General features: G+C 42.5%; 1 protein-coding gene across 10 annotated transcripts in view; it reads left to right on the plus strand.

The window, feature by feature from the left end:
* The window catches only part of LOC118506527 (putative uncharacterized protein DDB_G0291608), a 61,950-nt gene that overhangs the window by 23,714 nt on the left and 15,838 nt on the right, over window positions 1–22,398 (plus strand). For 2 of the 10 annotated variants that reach the window (XM_036043785.1, XM_036043786.1), the window contains exons 1-3: window positions 11,910–12,494; window positions 20,038–20,229; window positions 20,478–21,279. In XM_036043785.1, coding sequence (XP_035899678.1) covers window positions 21,104–21,279 — 176 coding nt within the window. In that variant the 5' untranslated portion in view covers window positions 11,910–12,494; window positions 20,038–20,229; window positions 20,478–21,103. Of the gene's footprint in view, window positions 1–3,152; window positions 3,368–11,887; window positions 12,495–19,945; window positions 19,961–20,037; window positions 20,230–20,251; window positions 21,280–22,398 lie in introns of those variants that run through there. The other 8 variants (XM_036043780.1, XM_036043779.1, XM_036043788.1 and 5 more) reach the window with 8 other exon arrangements.

A 22,398-nucleotide genomic window follows, 5' to 3' on the forward strand; every position in this document is an offset into this window, starting at 1 on the left:
AGCTCTATCTGCAACCGACAGCTGCCCGCCGGACCTGATATGAAAGTTGACGCTCTGTTGCCTCCGATCTTTCGTTTATAGAAGCTTCCACCACCGGGAGGCCGTCATGCGTGCGTTGGCTGGGATTTTGGGCTCGTTCAGCTGTGGAGTTGAGCTTTTGGGAGTTTTCCTTACGTTGTTCCTAGGTAAAAAGGGAGAGGGAAAGATATGGTCGGAAAGTTAATCTACGTATCGCTGTACATAATTTTATCAAATTTTTATCGCAGCTGATATGTTCAACGCATCTAGCGAAAGTGATTCACTTTATTTGCTCTTCACATGAGGTTTATATAGGCTAGCTGTGACTGTTCACAGCAGCTAGTAACCATGAGCGAATTTCATAAGACCAGGCCACGAGTCTCAGGATGCAAATAAGGGTTCAATAATCATCAAACGATCATCTTCACACCCTTCATGACTCGCTTGTAATTTAATTCAATAAAGTGACCAGCATCATTGGAGCTACCAATTATCGTCCGGGGTACTACTGATGGGGGTCTGCTGCCGATAGCATTTTAGTGCCACACTAAACCTACCCTTGCAGCGCTGTCAGTTTCTCGTCCTCGGTAGATGGTAATTGCACATGACTCAACGGTACCAATAAACGCCTAACTGCTGCCAGTGCTGTTGATGAGCAACCATTTCTCGTTACTTATTGAATCATTCGATCTGTTGTTGTTTTGGGGGAGATCTGTCCTGCTGCTGCGCTCGGCAGGAGAGAACTTTAATTAATCAGCTTCATCCAGTGTGCGAAGAAACGAAGCTTGAACGTCCGTCACGGAAGGCACAGGAGGGAAGATTGCGAGGGAGGTGGTTGAATGAATAATTAAATTCAACATACTCTGTGCCCGTCTTTTATGCTGGTTCAGATCTCTCGCTGACATGGTGCGTGTTCCCTTTACTGTGATGTGTTTCAATTTTATCTTGCGCTTGCCGAACGTGTACGGAGCGATAGACGAATTTATTCCAAGAAATAGCACCACTGCTTCCATCTACTTAAAGCTATCTACTTGGGTGCAAAAGTTTACTGGATCACAATTCGCTTGATATCGTGGAGTGAAATGGGGAACTAAGTCTATATATGTGCACGACAATCATCTGTTTTTGCATAATTTCTTGCGCTCCCTAATGTCGGAAGCTCTTTATCGACAGTTCGTACCGTCGAGGCGGCAGCAGTCGAACCTCTCGTATTGCTCGACGAAATATGCAAAACGTGAAGATAAGCGCAAGCAAAAAAAGCTGGGGTTTTACTTAAATTTGGTTGGTTGGTTAAGCCTGGCTGGTTGGTTGAAGCAAAATATGCAAATAACACTTCACTGCCTATCGCTTGCTTAAGACTATTCGATTGCCATCTTTCGGCATGGCGGGGCATACTCGTGCAGTTTAGAATAATAATATAAAATAGTTTCCCCTTTTTTGCAGTTAAATTTACATATTTTAGCAACCGGAAGCCAATGGTTTGTGTGATTTTTGGGGAAATTTTTGGCTTTGAAATGGTGTTCTATGTTGCAGATAAGTGTCCGTGACTTTTGCTGTCTAAAACTCTTACTCTTACTATTTTATTTAGCTGTTGTTATAAAAAGACATGAAAAATCGCCAAAATTTGCTAAAGAAAATTCTAAAAAAAAAATTGAAAAAACTGTAACAAAAGATCTTTACAAAAAAGTCCTTAGAATTGAAGATGAGGAGGGGGAAACATTTAAGAAACTGAATTTGAAATAAAGCAAAGTAAATAAACTGAGCATAATATAGCAAGAAAGTCTCACTGCCAAAAAAACGGCCCAAGCCCAGGCCATAGGTCTAAAGCGAAAGGAAGAAGCACACACAAAAGTAAACAGAGAGCGAGAGAAAAAGCTTCCATAATTGAATTTAAAACATCAGCCGCGTGCCACTTCACATCCTTCGAGAGGCACTTCCGTTCGGTCTGATGAAAAGTAAAAGTGCGCCTGGAGTGTCTCACTGTAGCCTAGGCGTGGGTCGTTGGATGCCCTACGACATCCAATCCTCCTTGTGGCAAATCAACCAACAAGTTGGAACCGCTGTGGTATGTTTCTCGTCCTTTCCGTTCTCAAAAATAAAGAACGAGCATCCTACCTTATCCTCCCGCACGCTCTGTGGCACCTGTTAGCTGCTGGTTGCGTTGTGAAATTGCGTTCTTGTAGGCCGAAGTACAGAACACACAGGCCAGCGCCCTTGTGGGAGATAAGAAGCAGAGCTCCACCGTATACGGGCAGTGGGAAGAAGATTTTCAATTAAATTTCCTCCACCGGAAGGAAGCAAAAATTTGTGTCCTGTTAAGGGATGCGATGGTGGAAAGCGAGAGAGAGGGAGAGATTACCCATGGCTCACATTTATATTGGTAGATGTGTTTTTTCCTTTTGCAAATGTTCCTAATTGCAAGTACCGCTGAGCTGTGATGGTAGCGAACGCGTAGAAGCATCCCTGGTAGACAAATCATGATGTAAAACAGGATGTGTGTGAGAGCTGCCTTCACATGTCCTCTGTGCTGCCTTCGGTTGGAGTCTCTGGCAACGACAGCTTAGGATGATGATGATGAAGGTTGAAGGATGTTATCAATATTAAGCTTTAATCGCACTAATGGATGTATGTATTCGCCGGTGTGCGAGTATGTATATGTGCGTGGTTGGTGATATTAAGCAGTATAATTTCGCACAAGAGTCCATTAAGTGTATTTGAAACTTTGGGGAGGTCGTTTTGGTTGAGGAGTGTTCTTTATGTGTGGGTCAGATGCTTTTAATTACAAACATTGCTCAAGAAACGATTTCCTTTGGAGTACATTTCTGAGTGCTAAAGTGGAATATAATGAGGATTGAAATTTATGACCTTCATATAGGGGAGATTAATCGCCCATATTAGAAGCAATCGTGAACAATGGAACTTTAGGCCTAGAGCAGAGGAGAAAAATCGTATTTTGGCTCTCGAGAGCGCAAGTCCTATTCTTGACAAAAGCGATCAGGTGATCTGAGTCTTCCTAAAGCATCTAATTTAACTATTGAAATAATTCTCCAATATTTATATGAATTTTCCCAACATTTTGCACCTGAACTTCGTTTGTACTAACGAGTATCTATGTTTGTTTTCCGTCTTTACAGATATTCTACATAAAACCGTGTACATTACCCTGGAACTGGGGTATCAACAGTACCTTCACGCCTCTAACGCAAAACTAGGTCGAATACCATCCGGCACAGTCGTGTTTAGCCTGCATCGTCGCTTTTGCAGAGGAGCAACTCTCGCCATTAAACAGCTCTAGCCCAGCCGCAAACAACCACCTCAGGACTAGATGTTGCGCCGACAAGTTTCGAGAGTATGTCTTAAATATTTATACTCGCCAGTACTACGGTTTGCGTTTGTGTGTGTGTGTGTGTATCTACGTTTATGTATAAGCTTTTAGTGGAAAGTTTTTCTTGTTTCTTCTAACAACACTTCCCCATTTCCACCCTTCCGTTATTATTTTATTTGTCAACCGCGTGGCCTTACATATCGAATTGATCAAAAACGGATGATACCATCGTCCATTGCAGGAAGAGAATGTTCTTTAGTTCTTGATAGCTTCCGTAATATGATCGTCCAAACGTTTTCCAGTGTGTCCTAATTTGCGCGCTAACGAGCGTTTCATATAAGCTGCTAATCTTATCGGCTTATGAGTGCGTGTGTGTGTGTGTGTTTTTTTTCTCCCGTATGCATACATTTCGGTTCGCATTAAGCCGGATGTCATGTTTGGGCTAGTGGGTCGTGGGCGCTTGTTCAAACACGAATTTTCTAATTTCCACAAAAATATTAAATGTCAAAGTCGATGCCCTCCTCCCGCTGGTTCGTGGTCATCGGTGCAAAATAGCGCACAGCCACTCAGGCTCGCCCAGTTTCAGAACAGATATCCTGTGCGAGGCGGCTCATGTTTAATAATGAAAATGCAATTTAAATTTCACATTAGCATGTTTTGTGCTGGAAAAGCTTGATCCGCCGGTAGCAAGAGCGCCGCGTGTACATATGTTGGTGGATTGTTGTGTCTTTTTTTGGCGGCTAAAGGATTACTCACATTATGATGTGTTTAGAGAAGAAAGAAAAGGATCATTTTGGCTATATAGCCCAGTCAGACTTTCTTTCTCACTCGCTCTACGCAGGTGGAGCTTTTCTAATCCTTGGGATTTGTGTAGGAGTTCACCCTTTGGAGCGCCTTCGCGTACCTTCTCCCAGTTTGAAATTAAACCTCTTTTGCTTTAATAATATCCCTGGAATACTCTTAAGCAGCCCCCGAGTACGAGGTTTCCATTTTTTACCCTTTGGAAACCAGATCCCTTACAGCCGTTGCAGACGCGCGCGTATCGCCGTCATACTGCTGAGGTTCAGATTGTTTTCAGGGAAATTCATTACGCTAGGGGTGAAGTCTTGCGCTGCAAACTGTGAGTATGTGAACGAACACTACCGCTTCAGCTCAGTGTTTGGAACACGAAGCGCGAGGAATGCCAGTTCGGTAAAGGTTAAATAATTCATTGGCAGTTAAATTAAGTACCACCACCTAGAGCGCTCCCCAAGTACCACCATCATCGTCATGCTTGTACGTAGCTGTGGACCGTTCGGGTTTGCTTGTGAGGTTGCGATATAGTTCCCATAAAACTAAAAAAGAACGCCACGAGCTAACCATGTGTGCCAACGTCGGGAAACGTAGAACTCGAAGTAATACTGGTTTATAAGCGTGCAAACACCATAAAATAATACCTAAATCTTTCGGCAGCTGTCGCTACGAATATATTTGGTAGTTTAGTGGCCTTTTAGCGTATGATTTAACCAAGCAATAACTTCTTCAACACCAAACTTTAAGATTCGTTCGAAATTCTTAGATTTTTTTTAATTACTGATGGCCACACTTATCTCCACTGTAACAGTGATAAGAATATTTTCCTTTACCTACGTATTACTTCGAGAATAAACTTCTTGTACGTAAACACGCTATCAAAATCCAATTTGAGAATAGAATATTTACCGTTAAAAATACTGATAAGAATACTCTTCTTTTTTTAGAGCCCTATTGGGTTCCGGATATCTCCCAATGCAGGCCCAACGATGATATCAGTAAGAGTAAACTCGGCTAGAGTAAACTTTCACCTACCGCCAAAGCTAACAAAACGTGTTTCCAAACAACGATTGCGATCTACAAAAGTGTTACATTTGGGTATCCCTTTTTTCTTAAAAGCGGACCGTTGGCATGACCGACCGACTGAACCGGCGTGGAAAGTTAAACAAAATTATTATCTTCCTGTGTGCCTGCACACTGCGCCCAGTCCACTAGTCCGCAAAAGGACAAATAGAAGGCGCGAGATGTGGTCGGAGTTTTTGTGTGGAATTTCCTGGTAGCGTGCTCGTCGGTGCTACGAAGGGTCGCGTAACCGCATGGACGGTCTTTATCGAAGATTTACTTAGGACTTATGGGACTGTAGCGTTCGAATGCCCTGTCTCGCTGAGGACATCTTATGGGGTGTGTGTTATTTTACGACGCTTTTCTTGAACATCCGGGACGGGTGTTTATCAAACTATCTTTCTTGGCCCATGCGTACTTACGTTGGAAGAATGCGATAAGACCAGACGGGTCGGTCAGTGCTGAACCAGTTGGGTTTTGATAGTAGAACGCGAGGATGCTCTTAAGGCACTTCCCGGCGATCAGTTCGTACCGTGTGTCTGATGGTCTGAATATGATGCTATTTTGTCATTTCGTTTAGAAAATCGATGTCATAAGTTGTCGATGGTGGTGCATTGGTGTCTGGCCATCATCTGGAAAGATATGATGGTACCTCACATCTTCGTCATAGGCTTGATTTTTGGCGGCGTTCAAGGAAAACATACCGCCTTTCGGTCGGTGTGGTGTTGTTTGACTAGGGCATAATCGTGACTCGTGTGACCTCTCTTTCCCTTTCTGTCACGCGTGGCGCGTCTGTTGGGCCGCGTGTGGACGTGCCTGGAATTGCTGATAAGGGATATGGGAGCAGTGTGCATTATTAGATCGTCTCAGAAACTCAAACATTAGTGTCTCGGTTTCGCAACGCGTGCCAGATACTTTCGCTTAATTTGCCCATAAATGTCATGAGTGATGAAATTAAAATTCAATCATCTGACAAATGGCGCGCAACACTCCCCGACATCCGTGTGTCGAGTGTTGGCTAGGGATTCTCTTACTTTCTGAAGACTGCGACAGGAATCCCCCAAGTGTATCAATCTTCAAAATGTTGTACTCTACAGTGCCCTGTGTTCTCGGTACATTTTCGTGTCCGTTTTTCTGTGTGCGCGTGTGTGTTAAGAAAACACTCGTAAGGCTAGCATAACAACACAGCCAAAGTAACAAAAAAAGGACCAATGTTCCAACCGGTAGTAACATCAGTAACCTCAGCCACGCTACGCTACGTCGTAATTCACGTTTATGCTGTGCTCGGTGTGCTGCTTTACTTCACACCAACGTTTACAGAGGCTATGTTTATTATTGAAATTGTGGTACAGTGTGCTTAATGTACCAGCAGCATAAAGGAACATGAAAATCAACAACCATGACCCTCGCGGTCATCGACTGTGTGGGCTTCGAACAGCACCGAAATCCCGCCTGTTGGCAGATGTGTCCGTATATACAGGCTGCGGACGATGGGTTGTTGTGCGTCGTCATCCGGATCGTTGACGCAAATGATTATCGAGCACTCGAGCGTTGTTGCTCTTAGCAGCACTAGAGTGCATCGCGATTGTGTTTAAAGCCGGTAGAGCCTACGCCGATTCGTGTGCGGAGAATTTGTGATAAAATTCTAGAAAATTTCCATCATATGCAAAATATGTTTTATAGTATAGTAACAGGGCCCATAACACTTCAACCCTGCTCAATACCAAAATTATACCACTGAAGCAGAAAACGACTAACGCTTTTGTTGAACGTTCGTGGAACGATAGTGTTAAAACATTCGTCAAGCCAAGCCGGGGTAAGGTTCGCCTCTGAAGCGTCTATAATGCGAAAGAAAATTACATCGATGACGAGCATTTTCCTGTCCGCTCTTTTGCACCACACGTTTGCGGTTCCACTTTAAAAGCTTACGAGCTTAGCATACGATACTCAATGGATTGGCATATTCGTTCCTGTTGGGGGTGTGCTATAGTTTTCGTTTCATTTCCATTTGACGAAGGATGACGTACTGCTGCTACGTGTTTGCTATCGCCGAATGGATGATGAATGATTGGCTGAAGGCATTTTTTGATTGGATTTTGTAGGCCTTTTTCCGGTCGAAAAATATTGCTTCCGATGTGTTTTAAGTATTTGTATTATACTAAATTTTTTGAAATTGATCTTACATGAATTGCACATTGCTAGTGTTAATGTTGTATAGACTTTTTTGCCTATGCCTTTTATCCTTCACCATTCCTTGCATGATATACTCCATACGGCGAGAATTTTTGTTACTTCCGGCTCCCTAATTGTACAAAGCCTCGTACTTTCACAATTCACGGCTAAGATTACACGCTCGGGAAAGAAAGCTCTAACTTTCTCTATATTCCCGTAGGCGAAAAGTACCGGATAGTAGTTGCGATGCTTTCCGTGATTCTTCTTCGGGTGTGTAGAAGTAAATGACAACAATACGCCTACAGACAGGGCAAAAAAATGTGTCTTTGAAATCACAAGCACCTTCTTCAACTAGCAACTCGTAACCATTCACCACCCAAGGTGTGACACAGGATGCCATGCCATTTCCAATCGTGTTGAGACTAACGAACTCATACCAATAAAAGCAGCGTTTTAAATGCTGTAATATATGCTTAAAAAGAGAAATTTTAAATGAAAAATAAAAAAAACCCTTAACGCGTGAGAATCTCGCAGGATGGACAAACATTAATAGCTGTAGTAGTTTAGGCGTGCTCGGTGTGTAATAGTTTGCTTTAAACAAATTTAAGCATTATCATCTTTAACCGTAATCATTTATTTGTTGATTTATTATTTATGTATTATTACGGGTTAAAGCCGCAATTTCAAATTAATTATTTGTTTAATTGAATAAAAAAAATACATGACGAATATATGTACTCGAAAGACTGAAACCCTTAACTGAAAAAAAGACTGAATCGTTACAAACTAACATCACAAGCTAGCTGTTAGAATTTATAATATTATAATACTTGATAAGGTTTTGTAAAACATCTGTACGGTTTCATTGGTTTTTGTTTCATTTTGTATGTTAGTACACGTGCACCACTGTCGCAAATGTAAATGGGTGATTGAAGTTACTGAATTTTAAATAGGTTTTACTATAATACTTAGCTTATAAGTGAACATGATTTTTATTAGGGGCTAGGAACCATAATCACATTTCGTGTAATTTATTTCTTATTATACATAAAAAATATGCATGACGCTCTCACTCTCTCTCTTGCTCTCTTTATCTATGTCTCTATCTCCTATACACCGTTGATCGTTTCGTTACTTCACGACTAAAGCTATGCAAGTATCAATCAAAACCAACCAATTGGCGCTTTTTCTTTCATTCCATCACTAATTCTTGTCTAACTGTGGCTTTTAAAGCGTAAAGTCGTCTTTGTATTCTAATGCTCAGTTTATGTTCGGGTATTGTGAATAGTTTTACAGCGTACATTAGAATAAAAGGGCTTATTACTATCTTTTGTACGATTGCGATACAACTAGACAGGACTAAGTTTTTATACTATTATTATAGCAACAATTACTGCACACACACACACACACAAACCGTATTAGGTGTATGATGACTGATTGTTTAGCATAAAACACAAACTTCGTTTACTGTTATTAACCATGGCTGTGTGTGTGTTTGACGAGGCGACAAATTTAAAAAAATAGTCGTACAAATTAGTTGCTTTTACGTTAATTGTTAAATCGGTTACCACCTACTAATAAACCTCCTCTCCCCCCCTCAACTAGTTTTTGTTTGCAAGTTGTTACGCCATTTCAAGCAATCTAACACCGATCATTATTAGCAACGCGCTATTCGAGCTAACGTCAAATTAATGTTTGTAATTATACGCATTATACACATATCTACCTTCACATAGACAAAACAAAAACCATAATTCAACCATACACACACGTGCGCGCGCTGGGAATAATGTTAAATTGTGTATGTTGTACCTATTTGAATTGTATGTGCAAGCTATTTACCAAACTGGAATAAAAAAAATATTTGTATAGTAAAAAAAAATAAATAGAAAATATAGAACACCATTTCCGTTTTGTATCGAACTCTCTCTTTCTCTCTCTCTCTCTCTAGTTTGTTTGCTCTTTTATCATCCTTTCCATGCTCTGGCTTGATCTTCTTTCTTTTCCACCGTATTTTTCGGTCGTTTTGCTGTCTACTAATAGTGTGCTTTTCCGCCCCCTTGTTACCGTATCGCCACCCAACTTCCAACTCCCGTTGTCTTATTGTTGTGCGTTCCCCATTAATTTTATCCATTTTCTAAATTGGTTGTAAGGTTTTTGTGTTCTATTCGTCTTAAGGATATCAAAATTTGAAGTTTATCATCTTTTTTTTGCATTAGTTTTATAGATTTTTATATATTGCTGAATGATGTAACACCTTTTTAATTTTTTTCACGAGTTTTTCCTTCCTTCCCACAACTGCCGCGGTACGTGAATGTTTGTTTCGGTTTCGGTTGCAGCTTCGTTTGGATGCAATTTGAATTTGGGGTTTACACACTGGTCGCACACTTGTCTGTTGTGGGCTTCCTGGAATTGGTGCTGGAATAGTAGTTAGCTTGTGCATGCATTTATAAATATTGATCATTTAAACACTTGAAGAGTTTTGTTTCGTAATACATAGCTTGTTTCGTACTGTCGTTGCGCTTACATGTGGACAATCCCAGTGTGCTTAAGAATTACAAAAAACAAATGCTGAATGCAGCGTGTACAAAACATAGGATATAAACAGTGATGGACAATAGTATAAGATCACCTAATTATTATATTATTCGTAGAATTGATGAATGTTGCTTTTTAACGAGTCGACTTAGTTATCTTTGTAAAATTTAGTTGAAGAGTTTGAGAAAACGGTCCTATCAATTGATCAATCAAGAAATCGGTTCTGAGTAACTTTTCACCATTTTCATGAAAATATGGTCAAAATATGGCTGTACAATAAATTAGGACTATTCATTAAATTTAAGACTCAAACAAAATTTTATACTAATTTTTGCATTCCCTCCTTCTATTTTTAAACTAAACACAATCCAGCTTTACTGTTGAAAAAATATATTTTTATGTAACTTGTTTTTCATTTAGTTAGGTTTGTTTTTTAATTCCTGTGCAATAGCTCGATCATTTTTGAACGAAAAAGATAATATAGAAAATAAGATTGGCGATGCTTCTACCAGTTTGTGGTATGGTTATCCCAAATCATCCTAGTGGAAGTATCGAAAGCAGCAGTTTCTTCTTTTTCTGCTTTGGTTCTACAACCTGGAAAGGTTTTGGCCTGTCATTTTTGGCTTTCTGTGACTTGGTTTTACCCGTAACTGAATAATCAGTCCTGCGTACGGACAGACGGTCTAGATGGGATATAATCCCCGGTGTTGACCTGTGTCGCTCTCGCCTTTGCCACCGGACCACCCCAAAACTACAGTTTATATATTTATAAAATCTGATGTAAAAGTGGTCTTACACTATTGTCCATCGCTGTAAGTTATATGAGGGATCTCTGTGTTCAAAATTGTCAAGAACGAATTATAAATTACATAAAGCATTTTTTTCTCACTCAAATATCAAATGCAGCTAGCAAGCTATCCCAGCACCTTCCGGCTTGCCGCCATTTGTCCGAAATATGGTCACTTCATTTACACAGGTCAAACATGTCCTCATATCCTGGTATTCTCCTACCTATGGCGCCATTTTCTCAACCGGGTGCGTTTTTTTTTCGTTTCGCCTTGTTACTCTAGCTTCTTCTTAGTGCATTGTTAATTCAATTTCAAACAAACCCATCAGCAGCACTCGGCATAGAACTAACTTGAAAGAAATTCTCCACACACATCGCCCTACTCAAAACCAAAATTTTCTTTGTGTCCTCATACTGTAACAACAATAAAAAACAAACAAATGGAAAAGCTGTTTGTTCTCGATGTGTGTGTGTTGCAACGCTTTTTTATCCTGCACAATTCTTACCCTTAAGTTTGCTCAATGTTCATGGTGTGATAATTTTAACCCTTGTTGCATTTACGAGTCGTGCTATGCGTGTGTTTTCATTATCTGTTCATTCAGCTGTTCAAACGGTGTAAAGAGGGACAGTGGTCCCACACACACTCTGTTCCGTAGAGCTATACTAATTAACGAGTACGTTATTGCATCCCAACTTACATCTTCTGCACCCATCTGCGTTTGCCTGCCGCCTCCTGCCTGCTTTACCCCGGTTATTGGTGCAGTCTCCAAAGGGTAGTAGTGCTTCGACCCTCTCGTGTGTGTGTGACTTCACGCGGGGTATATGGTGTCGATGTGTACAGGGTATCCGATGAAGGTAACTATAGCCTTGTAAGACAAATTATAATATAAGTAGTAGCCGCCTCCTCCCGAACCAAGACCAATATCACATTCTTTCTCGTGTTTGCTTCCTATTTTTTGTTTCGAAATGCATCTGCTAATTAACAAGAAACAAGATGATAGGTTAAGAGCCATTTCTTGAATCGTTGGACATAGAGTCCCAGTTCCTTTTAGCATATATTCCACGCTCTTAACGATACCCAATTCCCCGTGTGGCGTATTATAATCAATTTGGATTCATGTTAAACTTAAAGTTGTATGTATGTGTGCTTGTGGTGGTATTTTATCATTATGTTTAGCTCTTTTTTCCAGGTTCTATATTCATCCCCTGTGAAGGTTCCTTGTTCTGGCCCACATTATCTTTACTTAACTTCGTTACTACGATCCTTGTTCCTTGTGCAAGAGTGACTTTACCATCTGTTCTCTTTGTTTCCTTTTTTTTGTTCATTTGTTCTATACTTATATGGTTGTTTTCTTTTAGTTTCCATAGATATCAATTACAATAAAAACGTTCTGTAATTATTTTTTTTAAATTCAATTCAGTTTTTCATTTTTTTTTGCTGGAGAAAATTTTCTTTATCATCCTTCTTCACAATATTTTTTTCTAAATATTGTTTGCCTGGTGTGTGGTTGTAATGATGCATGTAAAAATGGAAATACGCAACCGTTTTCGTAGTCAACAAAGTTTGCTCGTGTTCGACTTTTACGCCACCATAAGCAATGTATTTGAACGACGCACAAAAAATTCATCTCGCTCTACTATGGGAGTGCTGTAACTACTACTGCTACTACTGCTACTACTACTACTTGTTCTTCTGCAACACCGACACTTCACTGGCCTTAGCCCCAGCTCACAATGTCTCTCACACTAGCGCTTACTACATGCCATTCATTGGTGGTTGCTCGACGCAAGCAAGAGGTTCGTATTGCAATAGATAATAGTAGCTTACTTTAGGTTTATACTTATTAACCCATATAAAAGTAGTTTTATAGTGTGTGTGTGTGTGTGTAAAATATTTGAAATAGATGTATGAATGAATTTAAGCTTGACATTAAGCTGCCATCTTTGTGGGTTGTCGTTGGTATAACAGTTAACTCGTCTAGTTGTCTAATCTTCATTTATCTTGTTGATTTGCTTTATTATATCTTAAGACTTATGGATGTTTAGCTAAAACTTGATTGCAACAACCACAAAGACTTTTTTCTAATTGAGATAAAATAAGCTTTTCTCGTTTTGTTTATTTATGGATCATTTGACGCTTCATGGAGTACAAACAGACTGCAACGTACGAACGAACACCTGAACTTATACTACATAAAGGGGAAGTTTTGATGTGCCACAGTTACTCGGAAGGACGCTTTGTTAGCGTAGAACGTGACACTTTAAACGAAATACATAGCACGCGGATGATGTGTCCTCGCCCCCTCTCACTAATCCACTCGGTGACTGATTGGCGGCATACTCGGTGGCGTGGGTTCTGTGAGTTGTGGGACACTTTTCCCCACATTCGGAGCGCGAAATATGGAAATGTTCTGTATCGTTCTTTTGCCACCCTTCAATGGGAAATAAAATAACATCCGTGCTGTGTGTGTGTGCGGTGTCCATCTAACGAAGTATGATATTTCCATTCTCGTTTGGTGTATGACAGTTGCGTTTTTGCTTTTATTTGCCGAGGGGGTGATATTGATACAGTTTTTTCTGTCGACGATGCGCGAATTGTGTGAGCACACGTTTGACCTACTCGGAACTTGTGTGAATAAATGTACGTATGATCGCTTCTGTAGCTGGCTGTTGGGCGCATTCGGACACGGTAATCCTTGTCACTATCTCCCCGTACGTCCGTTTGATGACTTTTCGATGCGTTGATCCTTCGGTTGATGGGAACGAGAGAGATACGTGGTGACAATGCTGGAACACGGGAAAGGATTATGAGTGTTTTTGTGGGTTGGGGCACTGCCGAAAACATCAAACCGTAACAACATAATTGATTGATTGGCATTGTTTCCCTTATCCAGCGGCGTTGGGGAAATGTTTTCAAAATGGAAATATGATCGTTTAATCGAGATATGAATAAGCCCGGAACGAGCAAGTGGTGCTTGTGTTGAATCTTTTAGTACAATTATTTTGCTGGTGACACGCTTTTGAGTGGGTAACTGATGAACTACTAGGTAGATATTGGAGTAGCGGAAAAAACAGATTAATTGGATGATAAGCTTCACGAAGGACTTTCTATCGAATCCCGTCCGAAGAGTTTCTCCATATTGCTAATTCTGCTATACCTAGCACCGAATATCCAGCTTGACGGATAAAGACAAGGAAGCCAGCAAGGAAGCCAGGGCAAGACTTCCTGAGGTTGTAGAGCTGAAGAAGAAACGAAAGCTTTTTCGCGGTCATGGCCTGCTATAACAATCCTCGATATCGCTCACGATCACGTCTGTTCGACCTTTCCGGCGGACCATCTCAGTTTGGGACTCTTAGTCTCTTAAAATCGCTTAAATCGAGATGTTGTATTGATCCTTCACCTCATTCACATGGCGTTTCTACTTAGTAATTTTAGACAAGTATAAGGTTTTCTAGGTCTTCTTGGACACACAACCATCCGTTCCGATGTGGTAGGGACCGACACCCAAGACCGATAGTGTCATTGCATTTGTTTGCCGGGTTGGTTTTTGTGTGTCCACCAAAAAACGCCTTTAAGCTTTTGAAGCCCTTTTTTGTGTGTACTTTCGCTACCCACCAGCCACCACACGCTCGACGAAGATCCTCAAATAGGGTCGAAATTATGCTTCCCAGCTTATCGCTAGGTTTCCAGTTGACGTTCCGTCTTAAATTTATGTCCTTTCTAGGAGCGGCTTCCCAGTGGTGGTTTTTTGTTGGGCATTTCAAAGCGATTAAGATTGGTGTGTTGAAGGATAGCAAATAATCGGGAAGATGAAGCGCCATTCAACGCGAACCCCCGAAGGCAGGACAAACGGTGGAGCAGAGCTCTCGTTTTTGTGCGTTTGGCGCCTCCCAAAGCAACCGCAATCGCGGAACCTTTCTCATCCCAACAAAAGAGGCGCATGCACCTTTCACGGCCGGCCCGAACGAGCCCCAAACGAGAAGCGACCGACCGACAAATCGTTGTTGCTAAGCGAAATTTTACGATAAAAATGAAACAAAAGCGAATCTAAGGCAAAATAGCTTTCAACAATCTTTCCAAAAACATTCGCCCCGGCATCGTATATCACGCGATTCGCGCTGGGCCCATGCCTGCAGGATAGTTAAAAAAGATGAAAAGCAAACAGCATCATCACCAGCAGCAGCGGCTAACGCAGCCTTGGCAAACTCTGCGCAGGAGATTAGAATTTTTCGGGGGAAATTATTTTTGCATCATCCTAAACATCGTTATTACGGTCGTTCGATGCTTTCGCCATTATCAAACTCCCTTCCATGGCACCGACATAATGCCAAAATACATAAAAATCTTCTCAGTGTGGACATACCGAACACGCGAAACATGATGCGAAAAGAACTGCTGCTGATGAGTTGAGCTGCTGGTGTTCTCTGTGGACGGAGTGCACCGAATCCGGGGACAGTTTGGACGGGTTGGGCTGCTTTGTCTTGATGTCAGCTAGAGGACGCATGGTGCACGCTTTCATTCAATCAACCTGTGCCTTTATGCGGCAATCAAATTATGTAGATCGTGCCGGGAGATGGCGAATTCAATATACTAAGCTACTTTGGCAGATTGGGAAGACTTCCCAGGAGGGTCGACGACAAATGTCATGCTCGTTGATGAATCACTCTTGGATAACGGGAACCTCACCGAGAGTACGTTTAATCTCGTGACGTGATGGTGTGATGACTTTGTCTCCCGAACGTAGATTCTAGGGCTCACACGTCAGCTCAATGCTTATATACGTGTTGCTTGCCTGCTCATTTGGAACTGGAAACCGTGCCGTCGCTTTTCAAGGTCACCAGAACTAGGCGACCAGACCAAATGGGTGGAGTTCTATATCCTTGGTATCCTAAGCCTTTCCGCTTCGACAACCACTTAAAGGATTCTCTGTGCGGTGCTTATCCGCTAGTATGTTCTATCAGTAAATCATCCCGGCTATTGCTGTCCACGGGTTAGCTACAACTTTCCCGCGCTAAACCAGCTCCAGCTTGCGGCCAGTAACGTCAGGCTTCTGATTCGATTAATTTTGAATGGATTTAATGAGTATCATTCTCCCGGAACGCGATTTCATTAGGAATTAATGTGTTTTCCATTACGGATTGCATAAAAGACCAAAGGCACAGTAGGTGGTAATGCCTATAGAGCTGTAGGTGGAAATGAGCTTCCCCCGGCCTCCCTTTGATCTTCCTCACATTACTTCCGCCACTCGGGTCCGGATGGTAATGTGATTCTAATACTGGGGCAAACAGGCTGCGTAAATGGTGTGTAGAGCCGTACGTGCTGAAAATGATGGGAAGGTGTCTCCATTACGTGTCCTGGGTGATTGGGAGTTCCTGTTGAGTGTGGAGTTTTTCCTAGAGCAGCCTTGGTACGCATCATTCTTCGGCAGTTAGTTAGCAGCACCTCTTGAAAGCTCTCTCTCACACGCCTACCGGTACCCTAAGGCGTAAAACAGGGCCAATGTGGGATTGTATCGATAAAACTTTATGTTTTTCGCTCTTTTCCCACCCCTAGAGGCGAGTGACTGAGTGAGCGAGTGACTAACTAACGGACATTAATTAATCAAGTTCCGTTTGCTTCCGACTTCAACGCTACAGCCCGCTCTCACCGGATGGGCGGAAAATAGGAATAATGCTGATGATATTGCTTTTATGCACGAAACGTGTTCGCATCATAATCGATGCCACCCCCCCACCCCCGAGGGCTCGTGTGGCGTGCGTTTTCCCAGGAAGCAGGGTCCCTGAGTTCTGAGTTTTTTTTTTATGTTGGGCGATTTCGTTCCTTACCGGACACCCGTTGAATGCATCCGAATTCATTAGGTGGTATTTGGTGAATTAATTGCCATCGAAAATTGAGCCACAGCCACAATTAGAATGGTTTCGTCGGATGGGACGACCATTATCGGATACGGATTTGTTTTACGGTTATTAGTGACGCATCGGAATGCATATCAATGGCGTTGATGTGATTTGGTGGCTTTTGCTTTCGGGCACAACAGATTGGGGGAGCCTTTTTGCTTCTTTTAAATGAGTAGAAGTTAAATAGTAGGACGGTGAGGTAGTATTATTTTAGTTTATAATTTGAAGTTCGAGTGAGGATAGCTTCGGCCATTTAATCTATTCGAACAAACTTTAACTTAAAAATGATCAACTTCAAAGTTCAAATTGTTGGGTATGCGATCCAGAGTAGTGTAGAGTTTTGAAGCTCATTTGGAGCACATTAGAGTCCTTAGAATATCCCTTTTCTGGAGTTGAATCCAATGACAGAGTCTTAGAGTCGAGATTTGATTCCGAACTATCCTTTGCTATTACCATTATCGATCACAAGGCTTCATAGGCAGCAGAGGGTTTGCGAATCCCCGGAAAAGTTTAAACAGGACTTTAACGATCCGAACCATTAATCTCTCATCATCCTTCTCATTGTTGCGTTGTTCGAAATTTTGTTCAACGCCGTCCCAAAGAAAACAATCCCCAAACTTCTGCCACCAGACATCGTCACTTTACGGTAATGAAGGACCGAGCATACGCGCCACATCGATTATATCGTTAATACCACCGTATCAAAGAAAAGATAAGAGCGAGAAGGAGGTGTCTTTCCTTCTTCGAGTGAGCTGCAAAAACACTCGCTTTCCTCATCAAACTACCGATTTAATCCTCCCGATTCAAGAAGAAGCGCTTCAACGCTCCAACGAGGAGGAGGGCATTGCGAGGTAGTAGTAGTAGCAGAGCGAGACGAAGGTTTATGGCCATAATCTTCAAAGCTGCTTTTGCTGCACAAATAGTAGTTAAATTAGAGAAGCGACGTTCACCGTCTTATCGTACGGACGAAGACGGTCGAGAATCTGTTCATCTGATGAAGCTCGTGGTGAAGATGTATCTGGTACGCTATGCTTCATCCCCTGTTTTTTGAGCTCAACCGGAGGATGGTGTTAGTGTTCTATCATTCAATCTAACTTTGCAAAGCTTGAGTTGGTGTTCTGGCGAAATTCTTCTTGCAAAACACCAGCCAGCCGTCTGCGTCCTGCGTCGAAGCTCTCAAAGCTCAAGTGCTGGTGGAACGAACACTCTAACGAGCTAGCATTGTTTCACGAAAAAGAGAGAATCCTTTTCATTATGTGACTCTCGGTCCCCGTACAACAACGGGGACCAACCCATGCCCGATAATTGCCACGGTCCTTCTTCCTCACCCATCGCCATCATCATCTTCAGCGTCCTGTACAGCAGATAACGGGCGTAGGATAAGGAACGTTTTGCCCAGCATTATCGTCATCGACTACGCCACGGACATTCTTGGAGCACTACTGCTGTGCTTGTGCTACACTGTTACACACTACCCGCTGATGGGGACGATACGGTGGACTTTCACGCCTGATTCTCTTCCTGATCTTACGGAACGCGGCATTCATTATCCTTTCCAATGTCTTGTGATGTTGCGAAAGGATAAAACAAGGGAAAAGCATGGGTATGAAAAATATCCATCAGTCTCTATCGGGGGATGGGTTTTATGCGTTCGACAGAGCTTAATCTCTCGCTATGTGTGTCTCCGGAACTCTACGGCATCACCATCATCCAGTCTTTCCCTCCTGGCTGGATTATGTATAAATATTGATGCATACCGCCTTCTTCAGGCTTCATTTCGATTGTGTCTTCCCATGTTGCAATGTAGGCACCGAGAAACCTTACGGTTGGTGGTTCGGCGCATGTGCCTTACGTTTTTGCCGGGCCCGGAGTGCGCAGCCGTGCGTCAACAAACGGACGGGTTTTAGAAGCTTTTCCGGAGGGTATTCGGTGTTTTCTTCGGTATCGGAAAGTTTTAACAGTGTTGTTTTGTTGGGACATCCTTTTAAAAACACTCGTCGTACGGCTCAAAACGGTAGCAAATGCGTTGTGTGTCGTAGAATTATTCCTGCCTTACGAGAGGTGGAAAAATGCTCCGAGTTCCATGTTCCAAAATCGGTCGTGTGCTTGCTGGTTTTGTGCTTGCCCGAAGGAGTTGTCACTTTGATAGGTGCTGTGCAAACCGATGATAAGTGTAGAAAGAGGTTAAAATGTTTGGTGTGTTTTGAAGTTAGAATCTTCGTTGAGCTCTACAACCTCAAGAGTTCTAGGTCCGCCAATACAGACTTCCTAGCCTTAGTCAAGCTGTATAGTTCCAGTACAGTGCAAAAAAACTCTTTAAGCTATATACTTATCATACTTCATGAACAAGAAATGAAAATTTAATACTCTTCTTGTGCAGCTATAGCCCTCTAGAACCAACTCTTCGAACCGGAGCCTCCGGAGAAGATTATGTTGATGTGTTTACTTTCGCCTCAGTTTGTGTTGATAAACAATTTCCACATCAAGCTTCACATGGCAGTAGGGGCTAATGGGTGGTGTAAATAAATTCTCCCCCAAAACAAAAATGTGTGATTCTCCATTTACGCACGCACGCACAAATCGTGCGCGTGTGTGTGTCTGTTTTGTGTCAAAAATGAAGAAGCTAATCACATTGTTTGGATGGGTAAGAAGAAAGCTAAACACACAGCAGCAGCTCCCCAAAACCAACACTTACTATCGATTTGAAAAACCGGCAATGAGATAACGATAAACTTACCCCTTCAAATGGGGTGCGTGAGCGTGTGTTTGTGTTGTGCTTCCCCGCAAGGGATGTTCTCCAACATGAAAAAGCTCCACCAATTTCCTTTAACGAGCGTGCTTGTATTATCCCACCAACACCGACAAAGCAGCCGTGGGAAAAGCGAATCTAATCAGTGTGTGTTAGTTGCTTTCTCGCGGCCTTTCGATTTTTTTCCTCTTCTCTCTGCTATTCCATTTCTCTTGGTCTGCTTCGGGTCTCGTGCGCTCTTGCGTAATAGTGAATTGGGAGGTTGGGTGAGGGAGGCGCGGCCCACACACATTTCTAGGGCGACCGTGTGTTTAGACGCCACATTCCACGTGAAATCGAAAGTCGCTGATCCCCGCAAAGTCGCGGAAAGTGTGTGTGTGTGTGCGTGGTGTGCTTTTTCTTCTCGCTTACGCAAACCCGAACCCCATCGAAGCAACCCGCGGGAGCGGTGGCTCTTGATTCGTGTATGGAAACCGCTCTCTTTGCGGCGTTCGCTAGTAGTGGTGTTGGTGCGTAGTGAAAGCACATCATCAGTGGAGCACACGAAGCGTTTGCTTATTTCACCCCTTGTAGCATAAGGGTTTGGTTCGGTGGTGCAGACTGTCTAGACACGTCCGTAAGCGCTAGCTAAGGTGACGTTCATATAACACGGAACTGATAAGATTTTGTTTATTTTCATTGCTTTCTTTACAGCCATCTCTCGAACTAAAAGCAATCAGGAAGCGGTTGGCAGATATGAGCTCACCATGAGGACACCAACTGTAACGAAAATCATCATCAGAAAGCTCTCGCCACGATACATTTGTTCGTTCAGCCTAAAAGCGTGCTGTGTTGGTGTGATGTAGTGTGCTCGACAAAAAGAGAGCGAGAGAGACCGATGTCGGTGTGAGTGCGTGTACGAATTCGTTTGCGAAGAAACTAGGACTGAATGTCCTTTTGGGGGGCGAGCGCGTTCAAGATAACGATTGTGACAGTAGTGGTAGTAGTGCGAGTTATTATTGTTTACACATCATGACATTACGCCGCCGTGGATGATAGCCGCCATCTGGGAACCATATTTTTGCATACTGTTTATGATCGTGAACCGTGGTGTTGTGTTGCAGCTTAATAATTTTCTTATATCTTTTTACCAGTAGCGTGTGTCGTTTTCAGAAAACACCGTGTATTGCCAAGTGTAGCAAACGGGGCAGCAAATCATCTCACGTCCGTGTTTGTGTGCGCTAGTGATTGTTCAAGGAGGAGAATTTATTGTACAATTTCGTTGTTGGTGACTCCGTAGAAGGTTTGTGTCCTGTTTTTTGCGCTTCAGCAAAGTGTGTGTGTATCGTGAATGAATGATATAGTCAACAGTGCATAAATATTACTGGAAAGCAGTCAACAGAGAAAAACGGTCAGTTGCGCCGGATGGCGCTACTGTAAACAAACATCGCAGTAACGCAGTAGCCGCCGCCGGCAGCACGTTTCATTAGCAACGGCAGTCGAAGATGGTGTAGCAAGTGCAGTGGTAGTTGCTAGAAGAGTGGTTGAGCTGTTGTAGAAGGTGTAATCACGTACATTCCACCAGGATCGGTCCTGTTCGGTCGGTTCTCGGATCAAATAGAACCACGAAAGGTTTTACCAAAGGTTTGTGACGCTGTCTGCGGTGGTCTACTGTGAGTCTTTCTGTCTGGTGAGCATTCCGTGAGGAGTAAGAAAATCTTGAATCGTTTCCCGAACGACGACAACAAACAAGCCGCCCGTCAACCCGTTCGGACGCGCCATGATGAATCCGAACCATTCCGGTGCGTCACGGCGCCCGTACTCGCGCGGTGCCGTACCGCGCAACCGTTCCCGGATGCCGTTTTCGCCGCACCATACGCACCACGCGAACCGGAACCATGGTGGACATAACCAGTCCTGGTACAACAAGGACATGGAGAATAGCTTTAACTACGGGTAAGTTGGCTCGTTGTCCATGGTAGCGCTTCGATATCCCGCTTGGTTGTAGTCATACTTGTCAACCGGGGAGTTTTTCTTTTCCGCACAAGTGTAGTAGGCCATATACATCTACTCTAGCATTTTTTGCGCGGGTTTGCATTGCTTTGAACACACCAAACCAACAACAACAACAAAAACCTTTTTACACACTCACATGACACACACACACATTCTCGAAATGGTCAATGTGTGTGTGCGCGTTCACTTACGCTAGTGCCGAAGTAAATAGGCAAAGCAAGATCAATATTTTCTACTACAATAGAACACTTAGAGTAAAAAGGTTAAGGTTGCTCGGTAGAGGGTAATAACAACTGTGGCGGTAGCATGCGTATCAAGGGAATGGTATCCAATCGTCCGATAAGGCACGGGATGGAAGCTGTGTAGTAATTGGGGGCTTCCGGAAGGCTTCTACATTTCATGCGACACAACTAAATCGTAACTAAATTGTGCTGGCTTAACTAGTTGAATCTCAAATTTGAAATCAATCGCACTTTAATTGGTCCGAGCTATAATCTCACACGTGATTGACTTGGTGTTTGAACAAAAGCCCAATAAATGTTCTCCTTATTTTTTATTTGGCTTTGTCTTACGTTAGTAATAGTTTTATAAAGTAAATAAACAAAATAGTGAGTCCTGACAATCCTGTATGAAGTACAGGGTTTTCCAATTTTCTCAATTTTCTTCATCTAAATAATTCATTGTTAACTTTGCTTGCAATATTCTTAGCATACACCAATCTCCCAGATCCATCTAAAGTATCGCCTTCGTTCTTGAGAACTGCCAGATTGCTGAAATGTCAATCGAATCTTAAAATAGTTCTTTACAGAGTTGAATAATGCTTAAAACAGTTGTAGATTGCATGAAGTGTTTTCTATGTGTAATTTCGCCTTCCAGGCACCTAGTTACTTTTGTCATACATACACCTTTCTTAACATTATTTTTTCCATCGGACCTTCGACGACTTGTTGATACCATTCTACTGTCCTACCGTCACCTGAGTATATTTGCAATCGATTCAAAGCTGTGTGCAAGACATGATTATGGCAGATGTATATGCACACCTGCGCCATTTGAATC

The sequence above is a fragment of the Anopheles stephensi genome, chromosome 2 (assembly GCF_013141755.1).
Source record: "Anopheles stephensi strain Indian chromosome 2, UCI_ANSTEP_V1.0, whole genome shotgun sequence".
NCBI lineage: Eukaryota > Metazoa > Arthropoda > Insecta > Diptera > Culicidae > Anopheles > Anopheles stephensi.